Genomic DNA, 23,715 nt, shown 5'->3' on the forward strand with positions numbered 1-23,715 from the left:
AAAACACATGAATTTAAAATTAAACCAAAACAAAATGTCGATGTCGCAACACTTGGAATTTTAATTTGATTCTCAGTAGATATAGTACCAGTAGGCCTAATTCGATTCCAAAATATCACTCTATCTCGGGCAGGGGGCAAAAACGACAACATAGGCCTGCATTTTATTTCAGCAGCTATATACCTATTCAGTAGATAGAACAAACAAAACACATGAAATTAAAATTATAAACCAAAACAAAATATCGCAACGTTTGACATTTTTATTTGATCTTCAGGGGGCACATCATGCACCATTACCAGATTACGCTTCCCAAAAAAAAAAAAAGCCTCTCGGAAATTATTATTTCCCTGCAATAGATAGAGCAATGAAATTGGGCATGGTTATGGGATGATCCATAAGCTGTAATATATTTTCGTTTGCACATAGATCGCTAATGTCAGTTTTTTTTTCTTTCTTTCTTTTTTGTTTTGTTTGTTTGTTGCAAATTTGATATTTTTAACCCTTCCCGTGATTTCTAAGCGGTTAAAAACTCAATTCTTGGGATTTTACATCGATACATGATTTGGGCGATTAGTCCGCCACGACAGATTTAAAATCATTTTTCTGCTCATAATTTCATCAAACCCATCCCAGGTTTAATATTGCATCAAAGAAAGGTATCTCAGACTCATATTGGCTGAAAAATTAAACAAATAAGCTCAATTTCTACGTTTTACAGGGACTATTTACGGGTTGCACTTTTTCACAGCGGAATCTTATGGTGGTGTGCCCCCTTAGAAGATAGCATACCAGTAAAATGATTCGCTTTATCTCGTTCAGCAGACAAAAACGACAACCAACGGGCATTAAATTTGAGCTATCTGCAGTTGGTAGCAAAACCACACGAATGCAACAAACACCAAATGACATAAAACAGATAGAGAAATGCAAAAGCTTTATTTCAAAGTTTGTTTCAGCGTTATACGATATTCGATTCTTGAGATATTTCAATTTTAATATTACCCATGTAAATCAATGCAGGAGCTCTATAGACACCGGCACCAGAATCGAGCAAATTACGGCATGTCTCGCCACATTTTCTTTTAGTTTAAAGTTATGGTAAATTCGTGTTTTTACTATTACAACTATTACAACTATTACAACTGACGAGAGCTTAAATTAAATTGATGGTGTAATTTGGGTCTCCAGTAGGCCTAGTGCTATATACTGAAGATTAAATTAAAATATTCAAGCAGTTAGGTCTGCAGATTGTGACATTATTTTTGAAACCATAGACATACCAACCTAGACCTATCACTGCCCATCCCTTACCACAGCGGGAGGTGAAGCCCCGTATCCAAGGTGATATTGACGGATTGACGGGGTTACTAGGCGCGGAGATATAACGCGTACATTCTGACGCGCTCGTTTGCGTGGTTACTGCGCTGTTATCGCCCGCGTTAAATGCAACATGTTCCGTAGACGCGAACATGTCTGCTTGTTTGCGTCCGGGTATGCGTCCTTGTAAAATTCGTTGCTAAGCAGTGTCGGCTTCACTACGCGAGTCAAAGTCATAGGTCTAGGTTCTCGTTTGTCTGGGTTTGAAACGGAGTACGAGAACGTCATAAGCGTAACGGATGCGCGCATAACGCCTGCAGTATCAAATTATCGCGTTTTTTACGCAATCCCGCGCGACATTCGATCTGTCAATCATCTTCAGTAGAATAGCAAAACCATGGATGAATAATACGTGCGTTGACGACTTTTTCCCAGTCATAGTATCACTAATCAAAAGTTGCGTAAGACGGTATTTTGTTTATTTCAATCAAAAATATTTCTGCTCATGAAACGTGTTTTAAAATGAGTTTTTCCCGTTATAATGAATTCATGCGCATTTGCTATCTACCGAAGATAGCTTAAATTTAATGAATTTTGTTACTCTTACCTCTTGAACGAAATAGATTGATGTTTTTAGAATTGTGATAGTGGCGCTATCTATGCAAAATCAAAGCAAAATTTCTAAGTGTTGCGATATTTTCTTTTTCTAGGCATAATAATTATGTTGAATCCACGTGTTTTTCCTATCTACTGAAGATAACTCAAATTAAATGCATGTTGTCATTTTGTCTCAAAGAGATAGCTTAATATTGTAGAGCCCTGTTAGTGGTGCTATCTACTGAAGACAAAGACATTTCCAGTATGGTGGTCAAAAATAAACATTTTAAAAGCAAGCACTAAATAAACCTGTTTAAAAGCAAGTCTTCACTGCTTTAAATTTGATTTGGATCTTCAGTAGATATTTATAGCACCAGCAGGCCTAATTCTAACATATCAATCCATCTCGTTCAGGAGACAAAAATGACAACGTAGGCCTGCATTTTATTTCAGCTATCTTCAGTAGATAAGAAAGAAAACACATGAATTTAAAATTAAACCAAAACAAAATGTCGATGTCGCAACACTTGGAATTTTAATTTGATTCTCAGTAGATATAGCACCAGTAGGCCTAATTCGATTCCAAAATATCACTCTATCTTGGGCAGGGGGCAAAAACGACAACATAGGCCTGCATTTTATTTCAGCAGCTATATACCTATTCAGTAGATAGAACAAACAAAACACATGAAATTAAAATTATAAACCAAAACAAAATATCGCAACGTTTGACATTTTTATTTGATCTTCAGGGGCACATCACCATTACCAGATTACGCTTCCCAACGTGCAAAAAAGCCTCTCGGAAATTATTATTTCCCTGCAATAGATAGAGCAATGAAATTGGGCATGGTTATGGGATGATCCATAAGCTGTAATATATTTTCGTTTGCACATAGATCGCCAATGTCAGGTTTTTTTTTCTTTCTTTCTTTTTTTTTTTTTTTTTGTTTGTTGCAAATTTGATATTTTGAACCCTTCCCGTGATTTCTAAGCGGTTAAAAACTCAATTCTTGGGATTTTACATCGATACATGATTTGGGCGATTAGTCCGCTACGACAGATTTAAAATCATTTTTTCTGCTCATAATTTCATCAAACCCATCCCAGGTTTAATATTGCATCAAAGAAAGGTATCTCAGACTCATATTGGCTGAAAAATTAAACAAATAAGCTCAATTTCTACGTTTTACAGGGACTATTTACGGGTTGCACTTTTTCACAGCGGAATCTTATGGTGGTGTGCCCCCTTAGAAGATAGCATACCAGTAAAATGATTCGCTTTATCTCGTTCAGCAGACAAAAACGACAACCAACGGGCAATTTAAATTTGAGCTATTGCGTTGCTATTGAGCCGGTTGCATAACGGGGCGCGATACGTGTCACAGGTTGCGTAACGGGGTGCGTTACGTATCACAGGTTGCGTAACGGGGCACGTTACGTGTCACAGGTTGCGTAACAGGGCGTGTTAGGTGTCACAGGTTGCGTAACGGGCGCGTTAGGTGTCAAAGGTTGCGTAAACAAAACGGGCACAAACGAAAAACAATTGCAGTTTAACATAATAGTAGGCCTACATAGGCTACAATTATACCGCCGTAACGGTTTTGTTTTTAGAGAGACTGTAGCCTACCATGATCCGGATAGCGCGCAAATTTTTTGTATTTTAGCCCCCAGGATTTTAGCCTACTTTTTTTTATCCCCCTCCCCTTATGGGTGTCAAACTTTCTTGACACACCCTTTTTACCATGTCAAAACTTTTTACCCCCCCTTTTTTTTTTTTGTAAGGTCAAAACTTTTTGACCCCCTGGAATTTTTCAGCCCCAAGGTATTTTATATAGGAACGTTCCCTTTTAAAAAACGCTGTAACATAACATGTCGCCATGTCCCGTATCGCTCTCCGTATTTTAAATAGGTGATGACCCGCGACCTCTATTCTCTCAACGTGTGATAATAGACTATTATGTACCTACTACATGTAGAATACGAAGTCTACAAACAATGTCAGGGAAACAGCAAAGTGATTTGGTCTTCTTTGCAAAAGATCTTGCAGCCGGTGGCGTTGCCGCTGCTATTTCTAAAACATGTGTAGCACCAATTGAAAGAGTGAAGCTGCTATTGCAGGTAAGATACTTTTTCCGATATAGGCCTAAATATTATTCACTCAACGATCGATTGTATTTCGTCTGTGATAGGGCCTATTTACGGTATTGTACCCCCGTAGGTGTTCATGTATAAATGCATACCGCCTACCATATCAGTCATTTTGCTTGCCTGAGACAAGAGATAAACTTGACTTTCATTTCTGGTCTTGCTTTTAATAATATGTGATATTTATGACGGAGTTGGTGATCACGATATCATGTGCAGCAGCGTGCAGTCGGTATATATCCCTGCACGCACGTAAACCATGTGTGACCTCATACAGCACGTCATTGAACTTGAAAGTCTATCTTGAACTGTACAGGGTGGTTCAAAAACAACATTACCCATTTTCCCGGGCCAATTTCAATGGTTATTTTCCACGATTAAAGTTGTAAAGCCTGTTTCATGTGTTGTAGCATATTCTGAAAGAATATTTTTCTAAAGAAATGTTAAATGTTCAAATACTTTGGTGGTGGTGTGGGGGGTTGGAAAAGTTGAACAATTTATTTTAGGCCGTGTAAAATTAATATTTTGGTTCTCGTCCCTCCTCCTCAATTTCTGGGATTTGTCAGATTTTTTTTTATTTTAGATTTGTCAATTTTTTAGACTTTGGAATGATTTATGAAATCTTCATACATATAAATAAGTTTATTAGAGAACAAGCATCACTTCCAAGTCTTTTTGTGGTACTCTAGGGGTTTATCCTCAGAATCTCACATTTGAAAAAAAAAGGGCCTCATCGTTTCCCCGAGCACTGTTGGAGAAGACCGAAAACTACTGACAATGCTAATTTTACATTGAAAAAAAAAAAAAAAAACCTCCCTCCCTCATCAATTCATGAAAATCCTCTGGACGAGAACCAAAACATTAATTTATACGGCCTTATACAAAAAGACCGATTTCAATTTTAACCTATTTAGGGGGTAAGGTGTACATTGTCATGTATAGGCCTATAGACTTATGGGGACGTGTCAACAGGGGTGCAATACTGAATTAAAATTGATTTGTACGAACTCATCTTGCAACTTTGCAAGAATCAAGAGAATCAATTCAACTTAGGCAATAGGAAATAGGCCTATTTATATGCAGACCTACCCCGGGGTGGTATTAAAATTCTCAAAATGGTCTGCCAAAATCGCTTACCCCCTCCTCTGGCCGTTCAAAAAAATCTTTTGACGTGCCGAAAAACCTTTCCCCTCCTTCTGACGGTGCCAAAACAATCCCCCCTTACACATGCAAGATTTTGGGGAACCAAATTTAAAATCTAAAATTGTCTTTAATATCATACAATTCGAGCAGGAAATTTTGCATATTTGAACGTGTTCCTAACGTTTTCCTACACTTTTCTATAAAAAAAAAAGTACACAAAACAGGGGCGGCGGAACGATTTTGAAAGTGGGGGCCAGTCAGACGCGGCCATCGCGTCGCGCTTGTGCGACAGAGGGGGGCGTCTGAGGGGGGATGTGCCCCCCTCAGAAGTGAGAAACTTTTGCAAAATGAAGGCCCAATAGAAACCATTTTATGGACTATTTTGATACTATTATTGTGTACAATTTGAGTTTGAAAAAGCCGAAAATTGGTGAAATAAAGCTATTAAAGCCATTCGTGAACAAGTTCTCACTGTTAAATTATTACTGTAAATATTAAGCGTCGGGTGTTCAAAGCATCCCCCCTCTGAAGTGAGAAACTTGCCAACTGAAGGCCCAATTGAAGCCATTTGGTGGACTATTCTGGCACTATTATTGTGAACAATTTTAGTTTGAAAAATCCGAAAATGGGTCGATCAAATGAAGGCCCAAATTGAAGCCATTCGTGGATAAGTTTTCACTATTATTGTATAAATTATTGCTTTTAGTGTTGGGTGTCCAAAGCAGAAGCGAAAAGGGGAATTTGTTTATCCATAGGCCTACATTGTACACACTGTGTATTAATACAGGGGTGAAAATTTTGCAAAATGAAGGTCCAATTGAAGCCATTTCGTGCATTATTTTTACACTTTCTTAAGCATGTTAAGGGTCTAGAATAGAGATTTGATTATATATGTTCACCCAGACATTTTACACACAGCACATTATGGGTTAAAAGTGGGGGGGGGGGGGGGGGCCAGGCCCCCCGGGCAAAAAAGGGGAGGGGCCACTGGCCCCCGGTTCCGCCGCCTATGGCCCAAACATCTGCCAAAAGCGTTTGCGCCCCCATCTTTTCGACATGTCAAAAAATGCTTATAAACTGCGGGTGGACGAAAGCACGTAATGAAGCATCTACCGTACCATCTAAGTTACCCTGACAAATTCCAAAATCACGTAAATCTTCACCCTTTAAAATGCGCTTCCATGAAAGTGTCTTTCATCATGTTCATGAAATAATAACCCAGTTGAGAAACCACTTATAAAAAATACGATTGCTTTAAAATATGTTCCCCTTTAATCAGTCAGTTTCAGCTGCCAAAATAATGTATTTTCTGATCTGAAGTGCTAAAAAGCGAATAATATCTAAATTCTCAAACCCATCTTTTCTGGGTTCGTAGCATTGGCTTAGGAAGATTTTCAACATGGGGTGGAGGTGGGGGCTGAAACTTGAAACAATTTTGGTGGGTTACACTGGGGGTGCCCGAGGGAGGTTACCCCAACCTGACAATTTGTTAACTTCTCCGATTATTGGGGGGGGGGCTGAAAGGTATCCCAGCCCCACACCAAAATTATTGAGGGGCTGAGCCCCCAAGCCAGTATAGGCCTACAACCTATGCCGAAGCACTGCATGAGGTTTGTAAGTTGCAAACTATAATTGGATGATAGACGTGAGCAACAATGATCGAGTTTTTTTTATCTGGCTAATAAAATCTGCAGCGTTTCCAAAGTTGCCAACCGGCGTTGTAATTGAACATTGCCAACCGGCGTTGTAATTTAACATGTTCAAGGTAATTATTTTCCTCTATAACTTTTCAAACTAGAATAATAAATGTAGCTTGAAGCGTACAATGGATAATCAAACTCGTGCAAATGCATTGTCAAGATATTCGCACTTCCCATGGGGTTATTGCATTTTAGGTCTTGAGCCCTGCAGACCCCGCCTGCGGACCCGTACCATGCAATGACTCCACAGTGCGTAGGATTATCTTGACTAATGCACTGCACTCAGTTAATATTATCCTTGTCTAATAAAGATCCACAAGCACTTTCTTGAATGATAATATTTTTCCACTGTCTCGTGTATTTTAGGTACAACATGCCTCCAAACAGCTGAAACCAGATCAACATTATAAGGGTATCGTAGACTGTTTTTCCCGTGTCACAAAAGAGCAAGGGTTCTTTTCACTATGGCGTGGCAACCTGGCCAATGTCATCAGGTACTTCCCAACCCAGGCCTTCAACTTTGCTTTCAAAGATAAATACAAGCGCATGTTCTTGGGCGGCATCGACAAGGAGACGCAGTTCTGGAGATTCTTCGCCGGCAACCTAGCCTCTGGTGGGGCCGCTGGTGCAACTTCACTCTGCTTCGTGTACCCACTTGATTTTGCCCGTACCCGTCTAGCTGCTGATGTTGGCAAGGGCGTGGGACAAAGGGAGTTCACTGGCCTTACTAACTGTTTGATTAAGATCTTCAAGTCTGATGGTCCCATTGGTCTTTACAGAGGTTTTGCGGTATCTGTACAAGGTAGGTTGAGCCATGAGGCGACGAAAAAAAACCTGTTCCGAGGGCCCGACGACGTCAACAGATCCAGAATGTTCAGATTTTGGTAATTTTAGCCTCCAGGAATAAAAAAAAAAAAGGAAGAAAGAAAACAACCACAACATCACGACCTACTTGAAAGGTCCGTCTGCCTGTAGAACATGTTTTTTTTTCGTCACCTAATAGTCTCATTTCTAGTGACAAGGTCATCCATCCCCAGTTATTAAAACAATCATATCTCAGCATTGCACCCGAAGTATGACGTTTTGCACCTATTGGGCCTAGTTCCAGTAACTGTAACTCGGTATCTTTATTTAACATTATGACATTATCGGATACCGTAAATGTCAGTATGTTGAAGGATAGGACCGAAGACATGCAGGCAGGTCTACTATTGGGCCTACATATTAAAATAGGCAAACAACTTAAAGAATTGACTTGACCGTTACCAATACCATCATTACTGAGAGGGTGTGGTTTGTGGTCAGATAGGTTTGTAAACTGACAGCTACTGACCATTAGTCCATTATGTTACTTTTTTCTTAAATTCATTTCACGACCTACAGGTATCTTCCTCTACCGTGCAGCCTACTTCGGTTTATACGACACCGCTAAAAAGCATGCTCCCACAGAAATACCAGCACAGCATCTTCTTCTCGTGGGTGATCGCACAGTCGGTGACCACGTTCTCCGGCTTCCTCCCATATCCCTTCGACACCGTCAGAAGACGTATGATGATGCAGAGCGGACGCAAAGGAGGCGACGTTATGTATACTGGTGCAATCGACTGCTTTAAAAAGATAGCCAAACAGGAGGGTCACAGAGCTTTCTTCAAGGGAGCCTTGACGAATGTTTTGCGTGGTACAGGAGCGGCACTTGTTTTAGTTCTTTACGATGAATTTAAGAAGTTGCTTCTACATGTATGATGATCATTTCTTGCTGTATAACTTGTGATTGATGATCACAAGTTGTATAGCAAGAATGGAAGGACATTAGATATCATAGCTAAGCCTAGTATATTTGACACTCTTCCAGAACATGTTTCCATGTACGAGGAAAAAAACCCTTTTTGATACACCCACGTATATTGGACAGGAACTTTGAACTGAACTAGCTATAGATTAATCTTTGGACTTGGAAGGTGTAACAGAATATACATATTTCTGGTTCCGGTTTAACATAAAAAAGTGGTCGCTTTGTTCATTTTACTGTATAATATGGACCTGCTTTGGTACATTCTAATATCCCCTTTGAAAAGTGGGCCTTTTCGCCACACCCCTACACCTGCTTAATTAACCGTATTAGAAACCGGTGTATAATTTGAGTTATAAGAAACATTTGTCAGATCCGCCAACTACATCGTTTTAATTTGATTGGGCCCAAATAACCAAACGAAACATGAGAAATAGATTTCATTCTATACTCTAGCTAAGGTGCTGCCTCATTCGGTTGAATCGACAAGACCTCACTTGCGATATCCTTTTATCGCAAATGTTTTTGCCGGGATTTGGCTGTTCCATCTCCGCCCTCTGACATGAACACCGTTTGTAATTCACTTGTTTAGAAACAAACTTTTAACATAATAGATTGTGCATAAGCCCCAACATGCATGCATAAAAGCAAACATCATTGGATCCTATACGTGTACAAACAAACTGACTAATGAAATAGCAATACTTTGACGAAATAGTTATATACATTTTTATTTATACTGAAATGGTAAAAATACGGTGGATATTTTCTTATATACATTTACAAAGTAAGTCTATTTACAAGTCGACTTCAAACTTACATGTGGGTGTAAAATTATAAAAAATATAATTAAGAGTTTGCGATTGCTTATGCCTTGGTGCTTACGCCCGTATGACTTTAAATAAATGGGCATACGTACCAACTTAACCAAGGCGTAAGTAATCTTAACCTAACAAATGACTTGATACCAGGCATGAGACTGCACTTTCCTAAAAAAAACCTGAAAAAACTGAAAATGCGCGTGAAATTGGGCAAAAAGTACCAAAAACAGGCTGAAATTAAATAAAGTTGCGGAAATTTTGACTATAAAAAAAACTGAATTCAGTTTTTAAACTGAAAATTCTCATGCCTGCTTGATACTCCGAGGTATACATGTATACATGTAGCGACATATCAAAACCTTTAGTAACATTTCAGAATCAGTGAATTCACGGCAGACTTGGCCATTCAAAACGCACAGAAGACTGGCTAAAATGACCAAATTTTTCTTTAAATCGCCGTCAATTTCGAACTAGTGAACTCAGAATTCTATACCCACGTTTATATTACCTTGAGATATTCTTTAACCCTAAAATTATTTTTTTGAAGCTGTAGGTGCTTCCATAAACCCGCCTGAATTTTTATTTATTCCATCTTTTCACTCATTTTGTTCCTTTCCCTGCGTGAGATCAAGTTTTTCTGGGTTTTCCTGTCAAACCTGCCCTGTTCCAACAGTCACTCTACGAAATAGCGCCACGTTATTAAAAATGTTCTCGGGGGAATCGACTGTATAGACATTTTCCCTAATGGTCATCTAAAAATGGTTATGATAGACCTGAATTTAGTCTCGCCGCATACAAAAAACTATGGGTACCCCCTAATCAGAGGTCAATTCTAGTCCCTTCGATAACTCGCTGGGTCTGCCAGTCTTTAGTCACAGCCTATATGGCACAGCATAATTCGCATTACGTGAAATACGACCAAGCGTAGACTTTGCGTAGACTATACGATCTATTTTTAGCATGACTCCACACAGCTCGCATTCATCAAGGTAGGGATGACCAATGAACCATCAACTTGATTAGAACACTCCCATAGACATGCAGGGAGCTCAACTGTGCACTGCTTGCACAGACATTTCTAAATTGATCTCATTCTTTTAATTTTCAATATTTTTCTGTAAAAATTGGGGAAGTTACTGCCAATTATATTTTGTAACTATCTTGCAAATTACAGCAACATAACTTATTTCGTTTTTCTGTAAGTGCGAGTCAAAATTGGTCCATCGCCACAGTGCGCTTAATTGCCAGTGGATGAGTTCAGCACTGTTCAAGAATGGCACAAAATATTCATGTCAATAATTTCAGGTGAAAAACGTGGCCTACTGAGCTGAAATTTGGGAGAGTTGCCAGTAATACCTCTGTCATACCAATACCATCATTACTGAGAGGGTGTGGTTTGTGGTCAGATAGGTTTGTAAACTGACAGCTACTGACCATTAGTCCATTATGTTACTTTTTTCTTAAATTCATTTCACGACCTACAGGTATCTTCCTCTACCGTGCAGCCTACTTCGGTTTATACGACACCGCTAAAAGCATGCTCCCACAGAAATACCAGCACAGCATCTTCTTCTCGTGGGTGATCGCACAGTCGGTGACCACGTTCTCCGGCTTCCTCCCATATCCCTTCGACACCGTCAGAAGACGTATGATGATGCAGAGCGGACGCAAAGGAGGCGACGTTATGTATACTGGTGCAATCGACTGCTTTAAAAGATAGCCAAACAGGAGGGTCACAGAGCTTTCTTCAAGGGAGCCTTGACGAATGTTTTGCGTGGTACAGGAGCGGCACTTGTTTTAGTTCTTTACGATGAATTTAAGAAGTTGCTTCTACATGTATGATGATCATTTCTTGCTGTATAACTTGTGATTGATGATCACAAGTTGTATAGCAAGAATGGAAGGACATTAGATATCATAGCTAAGCCTAGTATATTTGACACTCTTCCAGAACATGTTTCCATGTACGAGGAAAAAAACCCTTTTTGATACACCCACGTATATTGGACAGGAACTTTGAACTGAACTAGCTATAGATTAATCTTTGGACTTGGAAGGTGTAACAGAATATACATATTTCTGGTTCCGGTTTAACATAAAAAAGTGGTCGCTTTGTTCATTTTACTGTATAATATGGACCTGCTTTGGTACATTCTAATATCCCCTTTGAAAAGTGGGCCTTTTCGCCACACCCCTACACCTGCTTAATTAACCGTATTAGAAACCGGTGTATAATTTGAGTTATAAGAAACATTTGTCAGATCCGCCAACTACATCGTTTTAATTTGATTGGGCCCAAATAACCAAACGAAACATGAGAAATAGATTTCATTCTATACTCTAGCTAAGGTGCTGCCTCATTCGGTTGAATCGACAAGACCTCACTTGCGATATCCTTTTATCGCAAATGTTTTTGCCGTGTTTTGGCTGTTCCATCTCCGCCCTCTGACATGAACACCGTTTGTAATTCACTTGTTTAGAAACAAACTTTTAACATAATAGATTGTGCATAAGCCCCAACATGCATGCATAAAAGCAAACATCATTGGATCCTATACGTGTACAAACAAACTGACTAATGAAATAGCAATACTTTGACGAAATAGTTATATACATTTTTATTTATACTGAAATGGTAAAAATACGGTGGATATTTTCTTATATACATTTACAAAGTAAGTCTATTTACAAGTCGACTTCAAACTTACATGTGGGTGTAAAATTATAAAAATATAATTAAGAGTTTGCGATTGCTTATGCCTTGGTGCTTACGCCCGTATGACTTTAAATAAATGGGCATACGTACCAACTTAACCAAGGCGTAAGTAATCTTAACCTAACAAATGACTTGATACCAGGCATGAGACTGCACTTTCCTAAAAAACCTGAAAAACTGAAAATGCGCGTGAAATTGGGCAAAAAGTACCAAAAACAGGCTGAAATTAAATAAAGTTGCGGAAATTTTGACTATAAAAAAAACTGAATTCAGTTTTTAAACTGAAAATTCTCATGCCTGCTTGATACTCCGAGGTATACATGTATACATGTAGCGACATATCAAAACCTTTAGTAACATTTCAGAATCAGTGAATTCACGGCAGACTTGGCCATTCAAAACGCAACAGAAAACTGGCTAAAAATGACCAAATTTTTCTTTAAATCGCCGTCAATTTCGAACTAGTGAACTCAGAATTCTATACCCACGTTTATATTACCTTGAGATATTCTTTAACCCTAAAATTATTTTTTTGAAGCTGTAGGTGCTTCCATAAACCCGCCTGAATTTTTATTTATTCCATCTTTTCACTCATTTTGTTCCTTTCCTGCGTGAGATCAAGTTTTTCTGGGTTTTCCTGTTAAACCTGCCCTGTTCCAACAGTCACTCTACGAAATAGCGCCACGTTATTAAAAATGTTCTCAGGTTAATCGACTGTATAGACATTTTCCCTAATGGTCATCTAAAAATGGTTATGATAGACCTGAATTTAGTCTCGCCGCATACAAAAAACTATGGGTACCCCCTAATCAGAGGTCAATTCTAGTCCCTTCGATAACTCGCTGGGTCTGCCAGTCTTTAGTCACAGCCTATATGGCACAGCATAATTCGCATTACGTGAAATACGACCAAGCGTAGACTTTGCGTAGACTATACGATCTATTTTTAGCATGACTCCACACAGCTCGCATTCATCAAGGTAGGGATGACCAATGAACCATCAACTTGATTAGAACACTCCCATAGACATGCAGGGAGCTCAACTGTGCACTGCTTGCACAGACATTTCTAAATTGATCTCATTCTTTTAATTTTCAATATTTTTCTGTTAGACAGGTCAAAATTTGAGAATTTGTGCTTTATTAAAAGGTTGGAGGCATTTCGTGTTAAAAGTGGTTAAACAAGCTTTTTAAGATAATTTGAGGGTGCTGAATACGAAAATGCTGTTTAACCGGTTCAGTTTTGGAGTCTTAGCCCTCAAAATTCAAAAAACAAAATGGCCGCCATTTTCAACATATTTTTGATAATAACTTGAATTTTAAACAACATAGGAGGTTAAAAATGGTGGCAATATCCATGTTTATGATACAGAGGAACCCAAATTTATTGTTACTGAAATTTTAACTGGTATGGTTTTGCTGCCATGTTGAATTCCAAAATGGCCGCCATTTTCATCAAGTTTCTGCATTTTCTGCTATAACTTGGATAGTAGGCAACGTAGAAGTTTATAAATGATGGCAGTACCCATGTTTTTAATACTAAGGATTCCAAATTATCTGTTACCTACTATCTGTTGTAACTAGTTAGGGTTGCCAACATCTAGAATTCCAAGATGGCCGCCATTCATTAGGTAATTTCTGGGGTGTGTTTCAGAAAAACAAATTGTCATCGTTTTCATAAGGGTAGGTTACTTTCTCTGGCTAAATGCACTTTAAAAGGTTAAAGATTTCAAAATGGCCGCCTTTTCTATACTTTACACCGTACAACTCATAAAACTGGTAACATTGGCACTTGATTTTACTTACGGCTAATTGTTCCCGTTAGGATCTTGCAACTATTTGATTCTTTCTATTTGACCTTTCACTTCGTAGTACATTGATTCCAAACTCTGATTAATGGATTTAGCCTCTTCTGTTTTTGCACTCTTGTTGGCTGTTAAATGTGCTTAGCCTTTTTTGCAACTGCAATTGCCATTTATACATGCATGAAACTATCTCGCGACATGCTTTGGGAATTGGAGGTAGTGTCATCAGTTGTGGAGCTAGGTTCTACCTATGTAGGTCCATCCCATGTCAGTTACTTTGGGGAGAATTGGAGAAATGGTGACTGCTTGTTTCCAAATACAAGCCTGGTAATGTGCATACTTAGTGTGAAGCCTTACTGCATCAGATGTTGGTGGTAGATTCTCCTGTGGACAACCCTTGAAAATAGTATCACCCGTGCCTTATCGCATCTGTCCACATCATCTGGCAATTATATGGACATGGTGAGCATTCTCTTTCATCAGAGCACACCGTGATGGTGTCTGGGATCTCCACTTGTATGCCTTCAGTAGGATGCTAACTTTCTTTTTTAGGTATGATCATACCACTATGCCAAATGGGGTACCACTTATATGGCAGAAATGAGCTACCTTCCACCATGTCCACCAAAAGTCCTCCTTGAATTCCAGGCAGGAAATTTCGTTGTAAAGGAGTCCGGGCGGAAATTCAATCAAGTATCCCCTGATTATAGCCAAGAATGGTTGAATGGTACTGGGAAGAGGAGCGGCGGGATTGTAGGTATTACAAGAAGTATCACTGCATTAGGCAGATGGGTACTCTCTTATATAACATGAGAACTTGCATCAAGTAAATTAGACAAGTGCTGATGATGGAACACTCCCAATTGGAAAGTTAGTATGTGTACAACGAGATTACACCATCCAGCGTGACAACCTCGATGAGGAGAAGTCGACTCAACTTTCGGATGATTCAATGTTTTCAGCAAGGGGGTACCATCTCCTGTACTGTAGAATATTGCAACCAAAGATTTGGCCAGTGCTAGTGTCATAGATTTCTTTTTGACGACATGGGGGGTCAAAAAATTTCTTGGAAGTATAGTGAATCCAGCACCTTTTGGCAACAGAATAAGATGATGGTACAAATGCACGCACAAATTTGCACTTTTTACAGTTTTAGGCTAAAATGGCCAAATATCATGTTAATTTGGCTGGAAACACACATATACAGGCGTAAACATTGGGAGGGGGATGATTGTATGGACCACCCCCTGGCAAAATATTGGGGGAATTTATCCCTCCTATCCCCCCATGGATGATTTAGGGTCATCCCAGGTCAATCGATGAGGAAGTTGCTTGATGACCTGATCCCAACCATGTGACAGATTCACTCTAACGCCCCCGCTCCTGTTGAGGGACGTTGTTCGGCTTGTACCCCCACGTAAGGCTCCCGGCTCGAACCAACATAGTTCACGGTCCAAAATGACAACTTTGTCAATGTCAAAGCTGTGACCGCTGCCCTCAAGATGTTTGTAGACTGCTGAATCGTTGCCACTTGAACTAGCACGTCTAAGTTGGGATATATGCGACTCTGCAGGGATTGGTCGGTTTTACCAATGTAAAGTGCTTGGCACTCCTGATCTTCAGCGCACTTGACACCATAAACAACACCACTAATACGGCCCTTAAGGCAGATAGAAACATTCTACAGCGATTTGTGACAGCCTCTAAGGCAGGACGTACAACTTGGACCAGATTCTGCAGCATGAACTTATGCCTGTTCAAATTTCACTTGCTGCCATGAATGGGAGTCTGCATATAAGCAGTGGCGGCTGAGTTTCAGAGGATTGAGGTAACCTTTGACAGATACCAGCATGATTCCATCAAGACTGGAACCAGAACAAAACGAACCCGGCTATCGACCAGTATGCGGGTAATAGAAAACCACAACGTTCTCTACCGAATAACTGGACTAACTTTCTCTCACTTGGAGAGAATAAAGCAAATCTTGCCGCTCCTATCTCAACAGCTTATGACAAATGCTGTATCAATTGCACCCACTTGTAGTGGCTGGAGGATTTGCACATATAACAGAAGTTAGATCTTCAGATTCAGGGATGGACACAACAGCCCTAGAGGCCATGAGGAGGCGGATACTCACTTTGTACTTCATTGCATTAACACAAATGCTGAAGCTTTAGTGGTTTCAGTATGTGACACTGATATACTTGTCTTGCTGGCTGCTTATTTTGACAAGATGCTATGCACACAGCTGTGGATGAAGGCAGGATCTGTAAGAAGCCCAAATACATCCCAATCCACAAAATCCATCAGGAACTGCTGCCTTGCCAAGTGGAAGCTTTGCTTCTATTTCATAACTGGTTGTGACAGTGTGTCACAGCTTGCTGGCTACGGCAAAAAGCCAGAGGTGTTTCAAGCAATTGTTGACAGCTCTTAGCACAATTCATTTGCAAGGTGCATGCCAGATGATGTGCACAGATGCCATAAGGCACGTGTGATACTATTCTCAAAGGGTTGTCCACAGGAGAATCTACCACCAACATGCAAATGTACCAATGGATGTATAAACAATTGCAGCTGCATGAAAGCTAAGCTAACATGCACAGATGGTTGTGCATACGTGTGCATTTAACAGCCAACAAGAGTGCAGAAACAGAAGAGACTTTCAAGTCTCTTCTGTTTTTGCATTCTTGCCTTAAAAGGCATCAATTAAAGTTAGGAATCACTGAACTACAAAGTGAAAGGTCAAATAGAAAGAATCAAATAGTTACAAGATCCTAACAGGAACAATTAGCCGTAAGTAACATTAAGTGCCAATGTTGACAGTTTCATGAGTTGTACGATGTAAAGTATAATAGGTAATTTGAAATCTTTAACCTTTTTAAATGCACTTGGAAAACTAATTTAATATTAAATTTAAATTAAAAGTGCATTTAGCCACAGAACGTAATGTACCCTTTATATGAAAACGATGACAATTTTGTTTTTTGAAATACACCCAGAAATTGCCAAATGAATGGCAGCCATCTTGGAATTCTAAATGGTAGCAACCCTAACTAGTTACAGCAGGTAGTAGGTAGCAGATAATTTGTAATCCATGGTATCAAAATGATGGGTACTGCCATCATTTTTTAAACTTCTATGTTGCCTACTATCCAAGTTATAACATGAAATGCAGAAACTTGATGAAAATGGCGGCCATCTTGGAATTCTAGATGGTGGCAACCGTGACTAGTTACAACAGATAGTAGGTAACAGATAATTTGGAATCCTTGGTATTAAAAACATGGGTACTGCCATCATTTTTAAACTTCTATGCTGCCTACTATCCAAGTTATAGCAGGAAATGCATAAACTTGATGAAAATGGCGGCCATTTTGGAATTCAACATGGCGGCAAAACCATACCACTTGAAACTTCAGTAACAATCAATTTGGGTTCCTCTGCATCATAAACATGAATATTGCCACCATTTTTAACCTCCTATGCTGTTTGAAATTCAAGTTATTATCAAAAATATGTTGAAAATGGCGGCCATTTTGTTTTTTGAATTTTGAGGGCTAAGACTCCAAAACTGAACTGGTTAAACAGCATTTTCAAATTCAGCACCCTCGAATTATCTTAAAAAGCTTGTTTAACCACTTTTAACACGAAATGCCTCCAGTAAGCACAAATTCTCAAATTTTGACTTGTCTATGTAAAAATTGGGGAAGTTACTGCCAATTATATTTTGTAACTATCTTGCAAATTACAGCAACATAACTTATTTCGTTTTTCTGTAAGTGCGAGTCAAAATTGGTCCATCGCCACAGTGCGCTTAATTGCCAGTGGATGAGTTCAGCACTGTTCAAGAATGGCACAAAATATTCATGTCAATAATTTCAGGTGAAAAACGTGGCCTACTGAGCTGAAATTTGGGAGAGTTGCCAGTAATACCTCTGTCATACCCTCTGTAAAAAGGTTAAAATATTGAACAAGTAGATCTTGAGTTACAAATTAAATCACCAGCTTCCCTTTGGAATTTCCATACTCCTTTCGAATCATGCTAAGAAGACACCTTTCTGAACATAAATGTGAAGTTTCGTGCTCATTTGATGTATTTTTCACCTGATTTCAACCCTAAACGTTTTGTTATATTTAGGCCCATACCATCTACAACTTGCTGCTGGCTATACCTTGTTTAGGACTTTCACCTGAATGTGCAACCATAACTGTTTCAAAATAGCCCGCGATAGTCATGCAGGTAACTCCGAGGTCAAGCATTGAATTGGTTTGAACAAAGATACTCATAATGTATTGAGTATCTTTGGTTTGAATGAGGAATACTACAGGAACCAGCGCCTTTTGTTAGAAGTCACACATTACATGAGCATGATGAGTAAAGTGGATAATCTCTATTGTTGTGAATGAGTCAATGACCTTCAAAACTTAAGATTTTGTTTACATACACCTACTAATTGGTCATATTAAACCCAATAACATTGAAATTCTTGGTTGTGAAAAAAAGTTCACCTTCTTAGTGCAATTTTGATTTTGTGCCATATCGGCTATCTTGGATGATTTTTGGCAAATGTCCTCTAAATGCATGATTTCAATGCCTCGGTTTGAAAAAATAAGTTATGCCAGTGACTAGATAAGTGCCATTTCATAAGAAACACCTTTTATACATTCACAATATGCTTGTTTCATGTTTGCAAATATGTTAAAATAAAGAAATATATAAAGGTAAATATATGCTTATGCCAATTTTGCCCCCAATTGCTATTTTTGGACCTTGCATTTTATTTCGTTCCAATGACCGGTCAGAATGGGAAACTTTGATAATTCATAATTCGAAAAGTTTTTGACCGATTTTGAACATTTAACCACCAAAATACTTCTGTTGATGAGTTCTACCCAGAAAACAATATTTTGTAGCAATAGGGTCAACATGAAATTTTGATGGTTATCCCTAATCAAGGTCACTATTGCTTTTCATTGTGTAGTGAATATTATTTTGGGTAAAAAACATGTTACTTTTCACATAGAAAGGTTTTGATATGGATAGCAAAAAAGTCTAAAAAGATTTTAAAACATTTGAAATATCGATGATAAAGTGCTTTCACTGCAATATCAGGGTTCTTGCGAAGTTGCATTATATATAAAATTTTTTGTTGTTGCAATGAACTATCCTGTTTACCATTAAGCAATGGGATTATACGTTCAACAGCCTGACACAATTGAAACAGCTGAAAACAAAATGGGTCCAGAATTCAATATACGTAGATCCATAACAGAGGCAAAATATTGTACATACACAATATTGCTGACTTGTTTACTGTTGTGAGAGACTCTTTTCTACTGGCTCTGGTGGTAACTGTGCTGTTAACCTTCTCCACTTCTTTCCTGTGTTCGTCAAGTCGTGTACCAAATTCAAGTCAGCAATAAAAGATCACGTAGTCGACAAGAATCATGTTATTAGATGGGGGGGGGCGCGGGGGGACGCTGAGATCATTGGCACTGAACAAGAACGATTTACACGCTGGATAAAGTAGGCTATAGAAATTAGATAGAAAGAGGAGGGGCACCACCATGAACAGAGACGACGGGCAGTATCAACTCTCACACATTTTTGATGAGTTTCTAGAACTGGGTTCAAGAAAATCCCCAGATGGCAACACCAAGCCTACGCCATTAGGAATCACTCATCATCAAGTGTTGATAAAGGCAACAGTGTTGCTGAAACGTACACAAAGTAAGTGCAATTTCTGGATCAGATATCAAGAACTTTGGTTATTGAGTTTACTCTACCGATCCTGATGAATTTATTCAACCAGTGTTAAAAGTTGCATCTGAGCCCATAGGAGTCAGCTCTCTAACAATACAGTATAGGCCAGAATCTCACTTAAAGTTAAGTTGAATTTTTCGGATTTCAATTTTGTCGAGAATAACGCGGAACCAGAATATTCTACGTAGGCCCTACCAAAAATATGGTTTGCGAAAGGAATATTAGCAAACTTTGCACACACGTTTTACAGTTTTACAAAATGTCGGGTTGGGTATAAAAATATTTAACACTCGGACACATTTGTGAAAACTTGTTGCAACCCCCCCCCCCTACAGGGTCGTGTACCTGCCGCGGTGCTTTGTGTTAAACTAATTTAATATTGTGATTTTTGTTCTCTAGAACAGTTTGAGATACCGTAACACGTCATCTAGCTGCATGTATCGTACGCATAAGTTTAGACTTTTTGTGGAGGGCGCACATCATTTTTTACGTTCTGTCCGAGGGTTTCATCTATTAGTGGATGAGCTAATTGATGAAGTTTTACGGTTACGGTATAACTCAATAAACAGTTAAAATGTTCTTGTCTTGGAATTTCACAGGCCTAAAGTGTCTATCTGATTACTCAACCATGTAGCGACATCATTATAGTTGTTCTGTATCCATCTGATGTTGGCTTGTGTTGACTCTACTGCTTGTTGTAAGGCTCTCTCTGCTGAACCCTGGTCGGGATGATCTTTGATAAGAGACTGAAGCTGAAAAAAGGAAGACATTCAGCAATTTTATTAAAACAATTCCATACATTTTCGGTCAAATTTTATTTTTGGTTTTTCTTTGGTAAAAGTTGTGAAATAATAGTAACATTGGTAAGTCACAAAGAATTTCTGTCCATTTTAAGCAGAAATAATGAGGCAAAATAACACTTCTTCGCTGCTATAACTGTGGCCTCTATGACAGCCGTAATTACGATATTAATTTTGGTTGCCGACCTGCCCAGTATGGCATTTTCTGTCTAGTTGTCAGAATTTCAGACCCGAACTAGTCTTTTTTTTTATCTCTGTCTTTCATTATAGATATCAGTATAAAAGGATTTTGATCTGGTTTGTGCAATTTTACCTTTAAATCACAAGAATGTTTTCAAACAGAAAAGAAAGCTGTGGCAGAGATTCGAACCAAGTACCAATTCCGAGTATAGTCCTGAACCACTATAATATAATTATGCAAACCGAACTGGTAATAACTAACTGCGGCAGCAGAATAAAGTAACATAAAGCCCTTTACACAAGGCGCTCTATAAATGCCGACATATTTTTATTCATTTATTAATGTTTCGCTAGTGAAGGACACTTGTAAGTTTCTGGCATGCATGATCGTATGGACCTTACCTGTTTCAGCTCATATTTGGTGTTTAGTTTTGCTGTTATACTGGATACCATGTCAGCGAAATAAAAGGCTCTATCACCGTATCTGGTAAATAACAAAATCATAACACATAACATTACATGGATACACAACGTAGTGATTATTTTTGAAAGGTAGAATCTGGTTATTACAAATTCAAAATCAAGCAATGTTGACTTCTTTAAAAACACAAGACTCTCATTCTGTTTTTCTCTAAGGTGATCAGTCAAGAAATATGTCCTGATCGACTTCGCTTCCGTTTAAGTTACCTAAAATTGTTCCAATATTAACACAAAGCTAAGTAACTTACTCTATTACTGTATTTAATAATTAATCCCCAAGCGTTCAACGATAAAATAATGCACACATTCTCAGTTACTGACCCAAACAAACCCACAAAATTCAGCTTGTACTCATTTTAGGCGAGAAAAGTTCGGGTATAGGACGAAACAGGACGAGAAAAGCCCTCGACCTGGACATCCCTAAAAGCTTGCTGGACTTCCTCGCCTTTCTGGTCTTACCCAGACTTTTCTTGCTGAAAATGGATACCTTTTGAATAGGTTTCTAGTGTGATGCCTTTACAGGAAAATACACACATAAAGAACCCGTCATCCTATACTGTATCTCTAACAATATAATTTGCATTATATATAATATAATTTCCATTAAGTATAAGACACTGTACTTACGTTTTTCTTAAAACATCCCAGTTTTCCCAGAAGAAGTCCCATACCATTCTGGCACCAAGTGAATTTTTGGCCACATTGGCAAGAACTGTTTTTGTGTCTTCTGGCGTATCCAGCGTGTCAGTGAGGTATCTGAAATATTAAAACAAAATACTAATAATCAAAACCAAACTAATAATTTCTTAATTGATTTTTCTCCATTTATGTTACCACTATCTTTAACGTCATGTTTTGATTCATTCTTCAATAATGCCTAGGTGTGATTTTAATCATAGTAAAAAAAGGTTGATAAATAAATGCATTGGTTGATAGATTGATTGTTATATTGATTGCTTGATTTATTAATTAATTGACTGATTCTTACGATTGTAATAGCCACGGCATCTGAGTACACGCCAGTGCTTCACGTAGTAGTAATTTCTCAGTATCAGAGTTGGTTGTTTCTAGTTGCTCCATGGCGAATGTACTTTCCTTTTGGTCACCATGTTGAATTGCTGTGCAGTATACAGCTTGTTTGACATCTGGAGGGATACTGGTGAGTGAAAGGATAAAATGTTGTTGAACATTCTTTGTATGAGTTTTAAGATTTCAAAGAAAGCAAGATTTTATAGTAATAGACTATGGGACATAGGCATTTATCTTTCACTTCCGTAGTCCACTCTTGGGCAGAACATGAAAACATAACAAATCAAGAGTAAATATATGTCTGAATTAATATCCAAAAAGTTCCCACGTTTTACTTTACTCATTTAGGAGTTATTTGGGGTTAAAAATGTGTTTTTTAAATGATTTTTTTCCATTTTGCCCAAAAAATGTCAAATATTAAAATAGCTGTAACTTTCAAAATAAATTGCGTAGAAATTTCATTTCTATTAGATGTTACATGTCACATGGATTTCCAACACTGGTGAATAAAAATGTCACAGCACAACTCTAAAATATGAAAAAATGGCAAAAACCATATTTTTGTGCTATTTTAAAAATTTTGAACTAAAAATGTAATTTTTAAAAGAAAAAAAAAATAAATATATATTTTCTTGATTTAAAAAATATGTCATTATATAAACCTAGTTATTCTGAACAAAAAAGTTAATGATGGTGAATGTCTGTGACCTATAGTTTTTGATATATGGCCCTTTCAAATTCATATATGGACTAAAATAGCATGTTTTGTCAATTTTTCCAATATTAGGCTGAAAATGGTCCTTTTTGTAATTTTAACAAAATTTTCAGTGTTTGGAAAGTGGGAACTTCACATATATTATGGATATATTATAGTACTTTCATTTTAAGCTAGTTGTAGATCCAATGGTAGCTCGGTTTCCATGGCAGGAGCAATTATATCGGTCAATTTTACTAATTTCAATGCAGCAAAATCATTTTAGTCATCATTTTACTGCATTGAAAGTAGATAAAATTGCTGCTACCCCGGTAGTGGGCATACTAGTGGATCTTGAAATAGCTTAACATTAAAGTACAATTACATGTTCATATTATTAAGTGAAGTTCCCACTTTCCAAAAACTAACAAGTTGGTTAAAATGGCCATAAAGGACCATTTTTATGTAATATTGGAAATATTGAACAAAAACATGCTATTTTAGTCCATATATGAATTTGAAAGGGCCATAGATCAAAAACTATAGGTCACAGACATTCACCATTATTAACTTTTTTGTTCAGAATAACTAGGTTGACATAATGACATATTTTTTAAATCAATAAAATTTATATTTATTTTTTTCCCCATGCAAAAATTACATTTTTAGCTCAAAATGGCAAATAGCACAAAAATATGGTTTTTGCCATTTTTTTTTATATTTTAGAGTT

The 23,715-nt window shown here is 38.0% G+C and overlaps 1 protein-coding gene and 1 pseudogene across 3 annotated transcripts in view; one reads left to right on the top strand and one right to left on the bottom strand.

Moving 5' to 3' along the window:
• The first annotated feature begins 3,861 nt into the window (after positions 1-3,861).
• Positions 3,862-9,905, top strand: LOC140156792 (ADP/ATP translocase 1-like; annotated as a pseudogene).
• A 9,599-nt stretch (positions 9,906-19,504) lies between these two features.
• The window catches only part of LOC140156791 (aminopeptidase N-like), a 33,239-nt gene continuing 29,028 nt past the window's right edge, over positions 19,505-23,715 (bottom strand). For all 3 annotated transcript variants that reach the window (XM_072179770.1, XM_072179771.1, XM_072179772.1), the window contains 4 exons: positions 22,251-22,418; positions 21,890-22,018; positions 21,185-21,266; positions 19,505-20,554 (listed from right to left, as the gene is read on the bottom strand). In XM_072179770.1, the coding sequence (XP_072035871.1) occupies positions 20,396-20,554; positions 21,185-21,266; positions 21,890-22,018; positions 22,251-22,418 (538 nt within the window). In that variant the 3' untranslated portion in view covers positions 19,505-20,395. The remainder of the gene's footprint in view (positions 20,555-21,184; positions 21,267-21,889; positions 22,019-22,250; positions 22,419-23,715) is intronic.

Source organism: Amphiura filiformis, chromosome 7 (genome assembly GCF_039555335.1).
Source record: "Amphiura filiformis chromosome 7, Afil_fr2py, whole genome shotgun sequence".
Classification (NCBI taxonomy): Eukaryota; Metazoa; Echinodermata; class Ophiuroidea; order Amphilepidida; family Amphiuridae; genus Amphiura; species Amphiura filiformis.